This window comes from Sprattus sprattus, assembly GCF_963457725.1.
Source record: "Sprattus sprattus genome assembly, chromosome: 12".
Lineage (NCBI taxonomy): Eukaryota > Metazoa > Chordata > Actinopteri > Clupeiformes > Clupeidae > Sprattus > Sprattus sprattus.
This window is the reverse complement of record NC_137910.1, coordinates 30373259-30392267: the sequence shown is the minus strand read 5'-3', so window position 1 is coordinate 30392267 and position 19009 is coordinate 30373259. Positions and strand designations below refer to the sequence as shown.

General features: G+C 41.2%; 1 protein-coding gene across 1 annotated transcript; it reads left to right on the top strand.

The window, feature by feature from the left end:
- Positions 1 to 546: 546 nt before the first annotated feature.
- LOC308373612 (sorting nexin-5) lies at positions 547 to 18820 on the top strand (the record flags this gene model as incomplete). The annotated part of the gene is made up of 14 exons (XM_080849182.1): positions 547 to 582; positions 13244 to 13339; positions 13481 to 13588; positions 13835 to 13907; positions 14307 to 14434; positions 16445 to 16528; positions 16795 to 16869; positions 17004 to 17034; positions 17118 to 17202; positions 17295 to 17334; positions 17449 to 17535; positions 17969 to 18058; positions 18415 to 18480; positions 18585 to 18820. 14 exons carry the CDS (start codon positions 547 to 549, stop codon positions 18750 to 18752), a joined length of 1167 nt encoding a protein of 388 aa, XP_080705308.1. The 3' UTR covers positions 18753 to 18820.
- Positions 18821 to 19009: the final 189 nt, after the last annotated feature.

Genomic DNA, 19009 nt, shown 5'->3' with positions numbered 1-19009 from the left:
GCGGAAAAAAAAACCAGCGCAAGTGTCAAATTGGTTGGTCCAAAGGAAGTTACTCAGACATAGGTGTGGTTTGGGCGTAATATGCAATTAAACCAATCCGAGCGTCATCTCACATTCCCTTTAAGAGCGAGGAGCGCATATTCCATAGCGGCTTGTTATTTTAATGGCGGAATTACCTGGTGGAAGACCGGAAAAGTTCACAGCCGAGGAGACCGACGTGAGATTTACACCAATTTTTTGGCAAGCCATATATAATTACAAGGAAAATAAAATATTTACCACATGAGGAAATCATTGTGATATCCATATCCAAGATATTTTAAAAATAGGCATACATCTAGCATACACATTGATCCAAATGATTCAGGTTAATTGAAGCTGCGTGACATTTGATTTATTGTATGACTTTGTAAAAAGCCGGGAGATAGATATGTATGGGGATGCGAGAAACCCTCCAAAAGTTAGCAAAGTCAAGCAAGCATGGGAAGATATTGCCATGATTGTTTCTGCTACGGGGCACCCGAAAACGGTGCCGAAAACGCTATAATGACGTCTGGAGACGTGGGATATCCAAGCTGGAAGGTAATACACGTTCTCGTGGCCTCACGGGAGGTGGATCTGCTTCGACCCAGGACCTGACGGCAGCAGAGGACATCGCCACGTCTACCCTCACGCCTGAGAGCGTGCAGGGATTTGGGGGCATGGAAATCGGCACCCAACCCAGTGCACCAGCTGACCAAACCCAAGGTACATAAATAAAGTCCACATACCAGTGGCGGCTCGCCCATAGGGTGCGCTGGGACTCCGCCCCCCCGCTGACCTGACTGCCTGTTTTTCTTTTCTTTTCTTTTTAAAATAATCTCTCATTTTGAAAAAATAACCTGTGTTAATACAATGATATTGATGATTTTGCTTTAGAATGGGTTTAGAACTCTCCAAAATGATATTTACATTACATTCACTTTCAAGTTCCACGTTTGAAACGTGAACGTTTATCATTTTTGGTGTAGTAGCCAATAGGATGTCTTGCCGGGGCTCCTGGTCGATCAGCCCGTGTGTGCTGTATTTAAGCCAATGGCTCCCCTGTTGCTAGGCAAAAAAGAATACACATCCGCCAATCATCGTCGAGGAATTTTATGGGTTACGGGCGCTGAAGGCTAGAGCCCCTACCAAGATGCACCACTGCTTGTTATAGGCCGCAAGGTGAAGCACGAAAAGTGCTTTAGAAAATGAATCCCGTTCCACTCACTGGCATCTACACAATCTTTAGCTTATAAAAAAGAACGAGTCGTGGTTAGTTACCAAAAAAAAGTTCGTCGCTGATTTTCCAGTCGATTGTCTATATGGCTTTGTTTTATGCAGAACTAGAGACTTCAGAGCGTAATAAGATTTTTGTCGGGAGCCGTGCCACGGTTCGACACGTGATCATGCTACACCAATGAGAAGGCTGCTTTTTGACAACAGAATGGAAAAATGGCGGCTCCCGTGCGGTTAGAAACATCGTTAAAGATAGAGGAAAACACTTGCGCTGTGTTCCGTTTTTCCTACCTACCGTACCTACCGTACCTATACTTATACGCAGTACACAGTACACACTCACTAGGTACGCAGATTCTCAGCAGGTGAGTGCTGTTCCAAAATCTAATACTCCGTGGTGCACTTACCGGAAATTACGATCGCGACAAGCCCCGCGTTCGTCTTTTTCGAGCTGAGCGGCTCTGCCTGGGTCCGCCTCTTCCGCTACGTTGACAAGATGGCGGCCGTTGAGAATGGACAGTGTACCCTGCTTCCACACTCAGCGTTTTGACCGTTATGAGTACAGATACGGGTCCTTTGAGTATACTTCTTTTCGACGCGGAAATGGGAAATCGGAAAACGGAACACCCTACATACTCACACTAAGGATGGTAGGTACGGTAGGTAGGGAAAACGGAACAGAGGGTTGAACATCCTCAAAATTGGGCTAAATTAATTCTAATTAGTGCTGTATACATAGCCGCGTCCAAGAAGAACAATGAGGCAAATATACGATAATGTTATTTTTATGTTAAGTCATTTAGATCAAGTTTGACATACATGGGCATACACATTACTGACGATCTTACATGGACTGTGAACACCCAGCACACCGAAGAAATCAAGGCAAAGACTGTACTTCCTACGTCAGCTAAGGTGATCTTAACTATGAGAAATCATAGGCTTAGATGATACACAAACAATTCCATGCAACATTGTAAGAAGTCATTACAGAAATACAATAATCATCCCAACTTTAGAAATCCAGCGAGGGGGTTGACCTTTCCTCATTGATCTGGAGCACTCACACCTAATTGTAAGCCCTGTCAGACCCTCGTTTGTAATTGTGATTAACATTAAATAAGGGTTAAATACATTATATCAGTAAGACACAGCACAAAATACAGTAGTAATAAGGATAAGTGCAACGGCCCAGTGGTTGAGAAACACTACACTAGGACATCAAGTCTGAAATGCCATCAGCGGTTGCACAGTGAAGAAAAGCCATGTAAATGCTTGAATTCTGAAGTGTGAAGTTTGCCCTTCTCAAATGCATATGTTGATACTCATGCCAATGTGGAAAAACTTCTAAACAAGCTGGGTCTTTAAAACGTCACCTGATAGAACATGGCAGGGAAGGTCCACATAAATGTGCCTGACCTTTTATATGTTTACAATATGTAAAGGCATTTTCACTGGCATTTTCATATGCAAAAACATACTATGTGGGAAAACATTTACAAGGTCTTCAACTCTGTTTGTGTGTGTGTGTGTGTGTGTGGAAGAGAAGACTGGAGAGAAGCCTCGTGAAGGTGCCCAGTGTGTGCACACTCACACTCACACACATGCACATCCTCATATAGGCTGTAAGGTGAACCCTGTTTCCGTTTCAACCCGCTACACTGTCTGGCATCTACAGATGTGGCAGTCATTGCTGTAAGTGTGCAGACAGATTTGCCATTCACTTTATATGTTTTCACAGGGACTGGCAACAGGACATGTATCATTGACATTACCAAGGTGTCATCAGCTCTTGGAACCAGTGTGTTTTCAGCCTTGATCGGAATTCAAACATTTTCTGGGTGTGACTCCACAAGTGCCTTTAATGGCAAAGGAGACAAAAAAGACATTTTCTGTTGCATGTGAGAAAGATGAGTACCTAAAGGCTTTTAAAAGTTTAGGTACTAACTTAAACTTGGAGCAGTCAACATTTGCATTTCTTTGCCAGTATGTATGCCACTTATATGATCAGTCGGCTGCTGATAATGTAAATAAAGCTAGGTTCAAGGCTTTCTGTATGACATCATCAGCCTTGGCAGAATTATCCATTCCCCCTACCACTGATGCCCTCCATCAGCACTGCAAAAGGGCAAACTACCAGGCTGCAATAATGAGGTCCTGTCTCAAACATAATATAAGTGCTCCATCACCTGCTGGATATGATTGGCAAATAGAGAATGGGAACTTGCACGTCACCTGGATGACTAGAAATCCGGCCCCTGACAGTGTTTTGCATGTGATACACTGTGGCTGCAAAGGTGCCTGTGAGACAGACAGATGTTTTTCTGCAGGATTGTGTTGCATAGTTGACCTATGTCGTTGCTGTAGGAACTGGAAGATAACTGTCCTGACACTGACACTAACAGTGAGGACTGAGTGTCCCTAATCTGTTATTTCTTATTCAGTTTTGTACAGTTTTATATATCATATTTCATGTTTCATAAAGAGTGTTTTTATGGTTCATTAGTGTTGTTTTCATTTGTGGAAGAATGAATGAATGAATGAACAAACAGATGGTCATTGGTATTTACAATTACTGCCTTTTATTGATACATGGAGGTTTATTTGTCACATACATAAAAATACTACTGTTTTTTCTGTGCGAGTGTGAAGAAAGAAAGATCAAGAAATATTTTTCATAAATAGCAAGAGGGAGTTTAAAGAGCAGTGTGTGAAAAAAGGTGTAATTGATGTTTTAAAATCATTGTGTGTGTTAAGGATAAGGAATGCTTGAGGAAAGAAGCTCCTCCTCAGTCTCTCTGTTCTGGTCTTGTAGCAGCAGAGACGTTTGCCTGACCTCAGTGTTTTGAAAAGTCCATGGTCAGGATGTTAGGAATCCTTTACAATACCTTGGGCGCTGGTAGGTAGGTCTTTTCTTGTAGGTCTCCTGCAGAATATGGAGAGATGCTCTGATGATTCGGTGCTGCAGTCACAGGCTGTACAGTTCCCATACCAAGTGATGCTGTCTGGACACACAGCTGATGGTGCTGAACTTCCTCAGCTGATGTAGGAAGTACAGTCTTTGCCTTGATTTCTTCGGTGGGTGTTCACAGTCCATGTAAGATCCACAGTAATGGGTATTCCCATGTATGTTAAACTTGATGTAAATGACTTAACATAAAAATAACATTATCGTATATTTGCCTCATTGTTATTCTTGGACGCGGCTATCTATACAGCACTAATTAGAATTAATTTAGCCCACTTTTGAGGATGTTCGGATGTTTTCCTCTATCTTTAACGATGTTTCTAACCACACGGGAGCCGCCATTTTTACATTCTGTTGACAAATGCAGCCTTCTCATTGGTGTAGCATGATCACGTGTCGAACCGTGGCACGGCTCCCGACAAAAATCTTATTACGCTCTGAAGTCTCTAGTTCTGCATAAAACAAAGCCATATAGACAATCGACTGGAAAATCAGCGACGAACTTTTTTTTGGTAACTAACCACGACTCGTTCTTTTTTATAAGCTAAAGATTGTGTAGATGCCAGTGAGTGGAACGGGCTGAAACGAAAACCGTGTTCACCTTACGGCCTATTAACAGGTATTTTCCATTCTAGCAGAGAAGTGTTAAGCATGGCGACGTCGGATGTAGTTGTGGGAGCTCAGCTAGCCCCAAATTCAGTAAAATCCTTACATCTGCATCCCTTTGGAAGAAGAACTTTTGCGGAAAAGCTAATTGTTAAAGGCACCCAGTGCAACTTTATGTAAACATTCAATGAAAAATAAACATTCAATTTCTAGTCTTTTTTACACGTAGTAAGTTTCAATAACTCCATACCATTACATATCGACATTCAAGGAGCAAAGATGAGACGTCGTTGTGTGGTGAGAACTGATAGAAAATCGTAAACAACAACAATCGCCGGTGGGGAGAAGCCATTTTTCCATTGACTGGAAGCCTGCTTTATTTATTGTAGGTAACAAAAAATAAAGAAAATGGCGGCGATTGTTGTTGTTATCGATTTTCTATCAGTTCTCACCACACAACGACGTGTCATCTTTGCTGCTTGAATGTCGGTATGTAATGGTATGGAGTTATTGAAACTTACTACGTGTAAAAAAGACTGGAAATTGAATGTTTATTTTTAAGCCTCGAAAGTTGCACTGGGTACCTTTAAACAACTCGGACCAGACAAGCCAGAAGTGAAAATAACCCAACAGACGCGAGAAAAGGGGAAAACATACACCAGAAGCTTTTCCCGAGATTGGTTCGATCGAAAGGCATGGCTAGCTGTGGGTATGTCAATGCCATCTTTTGTTTTCTTTGCCTGCTGTTTAAAACAAGTGCGTGTGATAGACAGTTCGTGGACACAGACAGGAATGACAGAACTGAAGCATTGGTCAGAACGCGTTTAAAAACATGTGCGGTCAAGAGTGCAATTTGTTGTTTCTAAGTTGTGAGCTGTTACTGTTTCATACCAGTTAAAATAATCTTTCTTCTCATACTCATACAGCTGCAGTATACATGTCTTTAAAAAAACTAAATTGTTGTAGTAGTTGTAGTAACAAAAAACTGTTGTTCCCTAGTATAATTTATCGTTATGTGTTGGCACTTTCTATCTGGACATGGACCATAATAAACATGTAACTTGTTCATTATCATTACCTGTGAAACAGTTGATTTCTACATGGCAGATATATTAATATTGTCTTTAGACCATTGGTATTGACTGGTTTGAGTTATTTTATTGGTATAGGTAAGGGGCTGTTTTAAAACTGAGCAGCACTTCTCTGCATCAACAGCTCACGTCTCGTTTTTAATTTATTGGCCTACATGAAATAGCGAACAACAAATTTATCATTGTGAATGATTTGGGATCTCCGGCTGGCCATCCGAAAATGCACCAGAATGCAGGAAATCACATCTACGAAATTCAAAAATGTCTGGGGGAGAACCCCCAGACCCCCCGCTCAAATAGCCCCACCAAAAAAAAAAATCACCAGCCACCACTGCTGGGGGAGAACCCCCAGACCCCCCGCTCAAATAGCCCCACCAAAAAAAAAAATCACCAGCCGCCACTGCCACATACACAGAGATTTTTAATAATACTATAATAATACTGGCATGAAATAAATGCAACAAAGCCATACAATAAATCAAATGTCACGCAGCTTCAATTAACTTGAATAATTTGGGTCAATGTGTACGCTAGATGTATGCCTTAAAATATCTTGGATACGGATATCACAATGATTTCCTCATGTGGTAAATACTTTATTTTCCTTGTAATTATATATGGCTTGCCAAAAAATTGGTGTAAATCTCTCGTGTAGACGACAGAAGTAAAGTGTAGCCTATAGGTCCTATATTGTACGGCCAAGCATGCCCCGTTAAAATAGCGTCTGAAAGCCCGCTACAGACTCTAGACAATGCGCCTCAGACATTAGACTAGGTTTATTCTGGTCAATGGCGCACTGTCGTTTTGAAACTGCAAGATACCACAAAGGAAGACTTGTGCCCGAGAAACGCCTTCTCTGTTCCGGCCCGCCCATGTCGACGCAAGGTCATTTTGACGCGCGCCTCTGGTGGGAAAATCCCGCTGTGCGCCGGGTGCAAGATAGGAATGATACATGCGTCGGTGACAATGTCAATTGCGCTGGGTGCAAGATAGGGCCCAAGGTGTAACAACCGGATGGTAGTGTAGTCCATTGTTTCCCAAAGACTGGGTCGCGACCATAGACATATAGGGCCCTATTTAGACGATCAGAAACGCAAGTAGGACGGCGCCAAACGCAAGTAGCTGTGTGGGCGGCTCTATGGCGCAGTTGCTATTATAACGGCGGAAAAAAGACACTTGCGCCCAGCGCAAGTGTCAAATGGGTTGGTCCAAAGGAGGTTACTCATCCATAGGTGTGGTTTGGGCGTAATATGCAATAAACCAATCAGAGCGTCATCTCACATTCCCTTTAAGAGCAAGGAGCGCATATTCCATAGCGGCTTGTTATTATAATGGCGGAATTACCTGGAGGAAGACCGGAAAAGTTCACAGCCGAGGAGACCGACGTGAGATTAAAATTCCCTCAGCAAAGTTGAATTCAATCAGGTATAAGTTCACATTCTTTAAAAAAATGTTTTGGGGATAACATTTCTCATTAATACAAACCTTCCTGTTTCAGATTGAGTCTTAGAAAGGAATCTACACCGCGTTCCACATTATTACGCAAATTACACTTTGCTCAGATTTTCCTTAATAGTAATGCACATACAGTCAGTATAATTTTCAAGTCATCAACTTTTAGAGTATAATTCAAATTGTATTGAACAAACCTCCCAATGATAACAGTATTTTAAAAAAAAATAAAAAACTCAAAATGCAGTGTTCCAAATTATTATGCAGAGTTTCAAAGTCTCAGAGTTTCAAGATATTTTATAGGTTGTAAAGAACTCAAAATTGTCATTTGTTAAATTTGCAGCATTAGGAGGCCATATTTACTGAAATCAAAAAAAGTTTTAATCAAAAACATCTTAACAGGTCAAGTTACATGTTAACATAGGACCCCATCTTTGATATCAACTTCACAATTCTGGCATCCATTGAACTCATGAGTTCTTTGATTGTTTTCTGCTTCAATGTCTTATCAGGATGCCAAATAGCCTCCCAGAGCACCAGATTGGGTGTGAACTGCCTTCCAACCACATAGATATTTTGCTTGATGATGCTCCAAAGGTTCTCAATAGGGTTAAGGTCAGGGTAAGATGGGGGCCACACCATGAGTTTCTCTTCTTTTATGCAAAGAATACCTCTGGGGCATTGGCTGCTATAGCCAATGCCCCAGAGGTATTCTTTGCAGCATGAGGGGGTGCATTGTCATGCATAAATATGACTTTGCTATGGAAGGCGCGGCTCTTCTTTTTGTACCACGGAAGAAAGTGGTCAGTCAGAAACTCTACATACTTTGCCGAGGTCATTTTCACACCGCTGGGGACCCTGAAGGGGCCTACCAGCTCTCTCCCCATGATTCCGGCCCAAAACATGACTCCGCCACCTCCTTGTTGACGTGTTAGCCTTGTTGGGACATGGTGGCCATTCACCAACCATCCACTACTCCATCCATCAGGACCATCAAGGGTTGCACGGCACTCATCCGCAAACAAAACAGTTTGAAAGTTAGTCTTTATGTAGACCTGAGCCCACTGCAACCTTTTTTGCTTGTGAGCTGAGTTGAGGGTTGGCCGAATAAGGTTTAAGGACACTTGCAAACCTCTTGAGCATCCTACATCCTGAAGTTCGTGGGACTCCAGAGGCACCAGCGGCTTCAAACACCTGTTTGCTGCTATTCAATGGTATTTTAGTGGCTGCTCTCTTGACCCTACGCATTTGTTTGGCAGAAATATTCCTTATCTTGCCTTTGTCTGAACGAACCCACCTGTGCTGTGAATCAGTGACAAATATTTTCCCCGTCCAATGATCATGCGCAATTCTTTTGGAAATATCCAATGTTGTGATACCTTGACCAAGGTATTGCACTATTTGCCGCTTTTCAGCAGCAGAGAGATCCTTTTTCTTCCACATTTTGCCTGAAACATGTAGCTTGCTTAATAATGTGGAACATCCTTCTTAAGTAGTTTTCTTTTGATTTGGCTCACCTATCAAACTAATTATCTCAGGTGTCTGAGATTGATTTCAATCATTCAATTAGCCCTGAGACACAATATTACCCATGACTTTAATTGAAAAACTAAAAAATGAATGTTTATGACCCTTCAATCCAATTTGCATAATAATGTGGAACGCGGTGTAGTATACGCTCTGTAGCAGCCACAGTGATACCTGGCCTCCACTGCTACACAATCTTTCCCACGTATCTGCATCAAAATACTCTCATCATGCTTCAGCTCTGCTGCCTCCCGTAGTCGCCCTGAACATTTTGATGTAAATTCAATGAGGACTAAGCCAACTATTAAAACAAGAACTTGAATAAAACATGTAGTAGAGACAATAGGGGTATGGACTAGGCTAGCAGTCAATTCAATCATAATGCTTTTAGAGTATGCTGGTAAGCCTAAATATGACTCACTCACTTACAAGAAACAAGTATAAATCACAAGTTTTGATCTATTTTTGCAAGGATTTATATCATTATTTTGAATGTGAAGGGAAACATTTTTTTAAATGTACACAGTAGTAATTATAAACCTCAGTCAGTAGGCTACCTACAAACACTGCAATATGAGACTGAAACTACGAGAGATTCCAAGAATGTATTACACTAAGTTTACTACCGCAGTTTTCTGTTTCTGCTTTGGCCAATTAATCCTTCACTCTCGTTCCTTTGACTGTTGTAAATCTTTCCTTTTTCTTGCAGATCAAACAGACTTCAGGAAGTATTGCTGAAGATCCCTGCATTTCTGTTTTCGAACGCAATCTCTTAGGGGAAGGACCTGCACTGTCTGGAAATAACAATGAACATGATGGCATGTCCCAATAATATTTTGAATTCGATTTTTCCTATATGATATGGCATAAACTCCTCAAAAAAAGTTCGGAAACATTTCTTCAGTCGATTATCCCTCCCCTTTAATAATACCAATTGGTATTGTATTGCATAGCGTTGGAAAGCCGGATTAGTCACCTTTACAACGAGGTACAACTTGTAAGGATCGTGCATTTGTGGAATGAGCAACTCAGCTAACCGTGTGGGTAGCGGCCCACATTTTTTTGCCAAAATCCCCTGCAATATTCTTCTGTTGGTAGTCACTCTTGTTTTGAGTTGTTTGGTGGATTTGATGATTCTCCCACAGTATTAAGGAAAAAACAACACATATTGACCATTTTTACACTTCATTCATTTTACACTGTCAGGGACCTCAGTAGCATGTGGAAGATCCATACGCGGCCACAACAGCTTGGCACCTCCTGTGGGATGGCATCCCATTCCTGAACCAGAATTTGTAGCAAGTCAGCCAACATGGTTGCGTTGGTCACTCTGGCACGTACAGCACGCCCAAGCAGCACAAGTATTCAATTGGGTTGAGGTCTGGACTCACGGCAGGCCTTTCCATCCTCTCCACTCCCAAGTTCTGGAGGTACTCTGTGATGATCCTGCCTCTGTGGGGGCGAGCGTTTGCATCCTGGAGGATGGAGTTAGGTCCCAGATTATGGAGATATGGGGTTGCCATTGGCTCCAGAATGTCATTCCGATATCTCACTAAATTCCAAAAGAAGAATATTGCAGGGGATTTTGGCAAACATTTTTGGGCTGCTACCCACACGGTTAGCTGTGTTGCTCATTCCACGAATGCACAATCCACATGCTACTGAGGTCCCTGACAGTGTAAAATGAATAAAGTGTAAAAATGGTCAATATGTGTCGTTTTTTTCTTAATACTGTGGGAGAATCATCAAATCCACCAAGCAACTCAAAACAAGAGTGAATACCAACAGAAGAATATTGCAGGGGGTTTTGGCACATTTTTTTGGGCCACTACCCACACGGTTAACTGTGTTGCTCATTCCATGAATGCAAGATCCTTACAATTTGTACCTCATTGTAAAGGTGACTAATCAGGCTTTCCAACGCTATGCAATACAATACCAATTGGTATTATTAAAGGGGAGGGATAATCGACTGAAGAAACGTTTCTGAACTTTTTTTTAGGATTTTGGCAAAAAAAATGTGGGCCGCTACCCGCACGATTAGCTGTGTTGCTCCTTCCACGAATGCACGATCCTTACCAGTTGTACCTCGTTGTAAAGGTGACTAATCAGGCTTTCCAAAAATATACAATACAATACCAATTGGTATTATTAAAGGGGAGGGATAACCGACTGAAGAAATGTTTCCGGACTTTTTTTGAGGAGTTTAGGCTAGTCATACAGAAATGCTGTTTTACTGATTATGACTGAGGCTTCGCCTGTTATTGACAAAAAACGTGCAGCAAATATAAATTGAGGCCTACTCACCAGTACAACCTGACTTCTGTTTCTCTAGTCTCTCCTTAGCATGGAACAGCTGTCTTTTATCAGTAAATCGTTTGTAGCAGGAGGTATGATAGCAGGGGAGTGTTTCCAGTTCACAGTATTCACTGTCCAACATGTGTACAATTGGCAACACGGCGTTGTTCTCTCTCCCTTTCAGCGATATCCACTCTTTTGCGATCTTCCTGAATGTGTCCCATCTTGTTCGAGTTAAAACGCAGGTATTTTCGTCACAATTCTCTAAAATATGCATACAGCAAGCAGGATTTTCCTCTGAACGCAACCGCTTTCGACTGGGCGTCGCCATCTTTGTTTACCAACAGACCGCGACTCACTCACATCACAAAGTAGTAATCGTGATCGCTCATTGGTCGGAACTGGATCAGTGACGCTTCACACTCACGTGAATCATACCGCGGCAGATAAGCTAGTTCGATATTCAGAGTCAAAATGCAAAATAAATACAGGATTTCTGCGTGTGGAAACTTCATGTAAACGACGCGTTCATTGAACGAAAGTTCATGAACTCGTTCATAATTTTGGTGAACGTGAACTGAACGTTGTGTATTATTGCCTGATGAACGATACTGTGAACGCGTTCATTCTGGTGTCTGTGAACGTTCAGTCTTTTTAATTTCGTTCAATAAGGTGCCAGATTTCTAGAGACTTCCAGGCGAAAAACACACATTTAACAGTCATTTAACAGTTTCAAATCGCTGCGTGTGCTTTATTTTACTGTCAATGCCTGGCAAGTGTGAGAGCGACAAAGTTGCATAGAGGCCGAAAGCGGTATTGCAGACATATAGAGATTTAGATATTTTTTTTTTTAGCTCTCAACATATTGAAAAAAAGAACTGAACTAGTTCATTTTTTGGAGCTGTGAACTTAGTTCAAATTTTTTGAATTATGAACTATGAACTGAACTAGTTCATTTTAAAATGTGTGATTTGTGAGAGATTTTATTTCCCATAATACTGGAACGGAATGATACAATAGAAAAGCTAGCCTAAGGCCTATAAAGTTAACGTCACAATTATTGTTTTTTATATATTTGCCTAATTTCAATACTTTTCTAAACAGAATTGAAGTGTTTGTCAGTGATAGAATGGTCCACCAACAGCAGTCCATGCTGTGTGTGCTCTCATTGCTCCTGTAAAATAGCTGTTACTCAGTAACCCTCTTTCTCTAACTCCCTTTTTTTGCTCCTCCAGAAAACACATTTATGAGGCAATGTTGACCTTTAACCTAAAGGAAATCCTGTCAAGCTCAGACGTTTTTTTGATGACTGTGGTTTATGCAGTGGAATAGTCTTTGTGGAATTCTCTTCTTTACCAGAGGACTTAGAAAGTAAAGAATCTGAAGATCACGTCAAAGGATTTTTGGAGGAGGCATTAAGACACATAATTACACAGGACGAAAATGGTAAGTTTTCAATGACATTTCCACAGCTTTACTGCTCGTGATCATCACATGGTCACATGACAGCTATCCTGTGATGACACAGTATAGCTGTCAGTGTTTAAACAATAATAAGAAAGAAATGATCAGTGTTTAAACAATAATACATGCTGTATGTCATGGCTATGTACTTATGGGACACAACATTTTATTTTATAAGTTAAATCAAAATGCTGTCAATTTCTGTGAACTGTGAAACGAAAGTTGCAATAGGTATGTGCCGCTGAGTTAAGCTCCATATCTTCATTGCCTCTTTCCAACTTTGAGTTATCTATAATTCCTGTTTAAAAGGCTCTAAAGAGAGGACAGAAAACCTGTGAGGTTTTAAAGTAGACTAAACCTTTCTGAGGGACACTTAAAATTGTGAACAAAACTGATAAATGTTGTTTCATCACAGTTTCACCTGCATACACAATGTCTTGGGTCTGTGTGGGGTTGTGTGTGCTGTTGTGTTGTTTTTATGTGTGTATGACTGTACCTGCAATATGTTACTGTTCACACTGTAATGCCCATGTTGTTGTGCACTCTCACTGTGCTCTGCACGGACTCCCACTGATCTCAGGAGGAATCAGGTCTGAGGATCAGCGCAGACAGCATCAGGGTCACAGAGGTCACTGAGGATGGAGATGCCCTCATCTTCACCATCACCTCTCAGAAGGTCAGCCAAAACTCACATCACAATCCACTTATACCTCTTATACCCGATAACTGATCATACCTGTAATCAATTCATCTACTCGTCTTTTGAATCCCTCCTCTCTCTTTTTCTCTCTGTCCCCTCTTTCCCTTCTCTGAGTAGCTAAACAGTGAGGTGGGGGTCTGCGTTTGCCGCACGTTTGAGGACGTTGAGTGGCTGCAGCAAAGTCTGTTCAGTCAGGAGGATGTGCCTGGACTGCAGGGGATCATAGTCAGTACCTTATCGCTCTCATGCCTAACCCAAAGCCTGGTGTACTGACCATCACATTGTGTTGGGACATTCATGCCCTCTTAACACATCAGCCCTGGTGCATGATGGGCCTGTTTTTATGGATAAGTGCTTTTTATTAGTGGGGCATGTATGCCTCGTATCCATGTCAATAGGCATTGTTCACTTACATGTTAGCCTAATGGAATGTGGCTCCATAACCAGTACATTTTTGTCTCTTTTTGATAGTTCCCACCGCTTCCAGGAAAACCACTGTCATCTCCTCAGTCCCAAGCACAAGCCAAAGCTCTGAAACAACTTGGTAGGGAGCACTCATGATCCCCAATGTTCAGACCCAGTTCATTAAACAATTATAGATAAATATGTGCTATACTTAGAACATTTAAATAACTCAGCAACACTCTTACCACCATTGTAACATAACTGATGTGGTAAATGGCATCTAAGATACAAGCTGACTGAGGAGTAGATCTGCTTATACCTGTACCTGTACTGACACTGAATTGTCTAACAGTAGATGATAAACAGTGAAGTGTTACACAGCAACTGAACTTGGGTTGGATCAGAATCAGAGCCCCAGGATTAGAACCACCCATGTCTCTTCCTGGGCCATTTAATAACTGGGTTGAAGGAGTAGAGCTGGGCCTGCCATTAGCCTGTCAGATTCCAAGCCTGTGCACCTTGTCTGTGGATCTGTCAGGTTTCCTGGCCCTCGGAGATGATTGGAAGTCCTACTGCAAAGCCCTAGAGATGTATCTGCAGCAGGTGGCCAATCACAGCACTCTCAGCAAGAACAAGGCTCTAGAAAGTCTGCTGACCAACTCAGAGGTGAAGCAAATACAAACCCTTTTTCCACTTCCTTCCAGTCAGATTGTTTAAGAGAAGGTCTGTATATAGTCAAGAGTACTTTTTCCATTCCAGTTACAGTTTTTCACAATTGCTAACACCCGTTTTTCAAAACAATAACGGCTTTATCAAAACTGCACACAGAAAACTGAAAACCTCACACACAAAATGCTAAACCTGACACTCCCTTTGCAAGATGACTCTTTGCTATCAAATCTCTTAACTGTTCACAAAATGAAACTTGTGTTTTCATTTGGTACACACAGCCATATTTTCAAAACACACACACATACATTCATTGAGTACACACAACTTAGCATTTACAGCACACAGTGCAAAATTGAAAACACAATCATCGAAATGGAACACACCATAATGAATGACAATCTTGACTCTGGAATTTCTCCTTTTGTAAAATGTCTCAGTGTAGGCCTACATTTTTCATAGTCAAACATAAAACAACACACAAATATGCAGCAAAAAAAGTTTTATTTCGCTACACACAGAGAAAAGTAGTGTACTGTAAACCGTGTGATACCGTTGTTCTCCACCAAACACTAGATTGTATTGACATTATATTGTATACAAAATGCTTACAGTTTTTCTCAATTGCGTACACACATTTTTTGAAAGCATGCCTCGTTTTTTTTAAACTCTAAACACAAATCCCAAAACAACTATCACTAAATGCAAATTTATATCTCCTGCAAAATGCTACTTTGCTTTCAAAAAATATTGAAAGTGTGTGTTCTTCCTCCACAGTGTGGTTCTCTTTCAGTCCTGCAAAATACAAATACTGTGAGCACAGTGTATTCTATTTATATGCAGTATTACACAACACAAGGCAAATAGATTTCCTACCTGTTCTCCATCCTGAAAGCGGCTGAGATTTGGTTGGACCCTCTGGCCAGCCTCCCTCATGCTCAAACCAAGGTTGAGAACATGGTCTACCACAGCGCCTCAAATTTCATTAGAGATGACTATTCTCCTTCTTCTTTCTCCTCCTCCTCCTTCTTATCCTTGCCCTTCTCATTCTCTTCCTACTCCTTGTCCTCCTCCTTCTCCTCTTCCTCCTCCTCCTCCTCCTTCTCTTTGTCCTTCTCATTCTCTTCTTCCTCCTTGTCCTCCTCCTCCTTCTCCTCTTCCTCCTCCTCTTCCTTCTCTCTGTCCTACTCCTCAACCTCCTACTCCTCCTCCTTCTTGTCCTCCTCTTCCTCCTCCTCTCAATCTTACCCCTCTCCTTCTCTGGTTGTCGATCTATTCAAAGTTCTCCATAGTTTACCAAACAAAACAGAGTTTCAAGACAATTTTATGGTGCAGCCCTCACTGCAAATTGGTCAAAAGACCTGAATGTTTAGATTTGACTATTTGTGTCTTGTAGGTTGATGCTTTGAGATTTTACTAGAGAAGTGTGTGCAACAACTGAACATTGTGTACGGTGTTTTGACAACAAGGTGATGTGTAATTGACATCAGAGTGTAAACAAGGAAAATCAGAGTCTAGTGCAGATAAGGGAGTGTTAAGTATTTTCCAAATTGGGTCAAGCGATTGGTACATGATGTGAAGGTTGTGCAGATTGTGCCGAATTTTCGCTTTTTAGGTCTTAACAACTGTGAAAAACTCTAATTCTGCAGGTTCTTTCCAAATGAAATAAATAATAATAAATGAATGCAACCTTGTTTGAAATGCTTTAGTTATGATCCAACTATTATCCAACACACTCATGATTCCTAAGGACAACAACTTCAAGGCGCACCTTCAAAGTGAAGTTCCATGTCCTTTAAAGTGGGGCTAGGCTAACTTAGAGAGATCAAAATACAGTATGTGTCATGCAGGTTATTGTCCTAATTACTTGACTGAGACCAGGTTCAAACAAAACAAAGTGAATGGTTCTTTGTTTTGCCTCCTCACCTGTATCCAGTGTCATCCTTAAACACTGCACCACACTCTACCTGTCTCCATACTCCTGATAATGATGTATGTATTCTTCAGCCTCCAAGGACACAACGCGTGCATAAGGGCATCTTCAGTCGACTCAGCCAGGCTGTGGGGGAGCTGAGGAAAGAAAACCACAAGGTCCAAGATCCTCACAAGGCTATGTAGACACACTGTAACAGCAAAGAGCAGAATGTTTCTCTGGTGCAGTACGAGTGAATAGAGGAGTGTGTAGATAAGTTCTGGTGCAAATAGGCAAAGTTTTATAATCTGAGAAACTACACCAACTTGTCTGTTTGTGCCAGAGTTAACGACAAACGTCAAGGCAACTGTTCAATTTCTAGAAGGTATTGTATCATGCACTGTGATTATACGCCTGATGAGCACATTGTTGATTTCATTCCTAGGATCTTGATGGCTTCTTCCAAAATGAGAGGAATAACAATTTGAGCATGTCTCAGTTCAGTAAGACTGCCACTGAGGTAGGTCTTCTGTCCCTCGCTTTCTCTCCGCAAACATTCATTGAAATACCATACCACAAAGTTTATGTGTTGAAGTTATGCACGGTTAAGTTTGATTTAAGTTTTGTCTCTGCCATCATGTTCATTTCTACCAGAAATTCCTTGAGGTTGTGCTGTCAGAGCAAAGTAAGAAAAATAGTCACAAAATTCTAGTAGTAGTGATTGGGTATTTCTGACGAGGCACATTTTAACCGGTTCTGATTTTCCAGAATTAGCCATGGCTTGTGGGCATCTTTCCACCTCCCTTCATCTGTGTGTGAATCAAGGGGGCTCTGATGCTGGGAACTTTTCCAAGTAAGTTTGCCAGGAAGACAGAAAGTGCATACCTACTAACACAATCAGCACCATGGCCCTAATGTCTGAATGTGCGTGGCGGTTGTTTACAGGATTTGCATGAAGCTCTCAGAAGTAATTGATGCAGTAAAGGTAGGATTTGTATTTGGTCCAATATATGCACTACTACTATAATTAAATTACAGATACCATATTTGAGAAGGAGAGGGTCTGTATTCTTTTTCTTTGATGTTTTTTTTTTCATAGAGGAACTTTGAGAAGGTGGCAGACAATAATGTGTCCACCCTGGGGCTGGGCCTAGACATGGAATACCGTGGCCAAGAGGCTAAGAAGGTTTGAACGGGTCCTCCATAAAATACATACACCAAATATATTTAATATATACAGCACCGTGCAAAAGTTTTAACCAATTCTGTAAAATCATGATGCTTTCAAAGTTACATGAATCGTTTACATTTTTTAATTACCAACATACAAAGTGCAGCAAATCTAAATACCTAAACTGATTTCAAGAATTTCAAAAAGAATGTTTATTGTTTAAATCTAAATATGAATCTTCCTATTGACACCCAGAATGCAGAAGACATAACATAACTGCGTTGTGAAACATGCCCAAACCCTTTGCACAGTACTGTACATCATGACCTGGCAACTCTTAATGCTAGATTTCATTGGGTTGAATAATTGGTCCTTGAGTTAAATTTCGAATCTTTTTTGGTTTAGTTGTGTCAATGATTAATTAGTTGAGGGTACTTTTATGTCGTAGGATATGCTTTTCAGAAGAACTTGCAAACTAGTGGAGTTGGAGACAGCCGTCAAAAGTGCAGAAAAGGCCAAACCCAATAAGAAAGCCATTGTAAGTGAACCGCATTGACACACATACTCACTAGTGTGTGGTCATTTTGTCACACTATAATCCATTAATCAAATTAAATGAAGCAGGGTATTCAAAGGGTCAGTGTTTAACTTACTTTCCCAAAACAAAAACAAAATACAGAAAGCATATCATAATGATGTGTAATGGTGACACCCATGCAACTTCCAAAAAGACATATTTGGAGACAAATGTAACCATTTCAAAGCATTCCCAGCATTACTCACACTCATGGGACATAGGTCATGTTCGACATTCATGAGTTAACAATTCAGTCATGAAAGCTATCAGTGTGTTCATTCCTTCCCACTCATTCTCTCTCTCTTCTCTCACTGAAGATGGAAGAAGTAAAGAAAGTGGTCGAGAAGGATTTTGACCAAATCTCTTCTATTGCCAAGGAGGAGGTGAGACCCAGCAGACCCAGTAGTCCCCCCCCCCCTCTCCCCATCATGGGCCTCATGGGACCACTGTGACTGATCATTGTGCTATTATCACTGTTGTTTACTAGATTGGGTGCTTCAACAAATGCAAGGTGACACTGCTGAGGAGCTCTCTGGTTGACTGGTGTGAGAAGCAGCTCCACACAGCCCGTGAAGACTACAAGCTCTTCTCCAAGCAACTGGAGGCCTGCCAACAACTGTGTGTGACTGAATCAACAGAAAACAGAATTGAGTGAGGACAGACCGCTATATACACTAGTGCAAAACCCTCACACATTTAAATGTTGACCAGTACAGGCCAGTGGTCCTAACCTACATGGATAAATATTAATTCCACAAGAATTCTTGTGGTTGCAGTTTACATAGCCTTTCACACACAACAAAACTAAATCGCTTGATGTCAGATGAACAGCTGGGATTGCACATTTAAAATAAAGAATGAAAAAAATACAAAATGAGAAAATGTGTTTTGTCTATTCTAAATATAGCATTG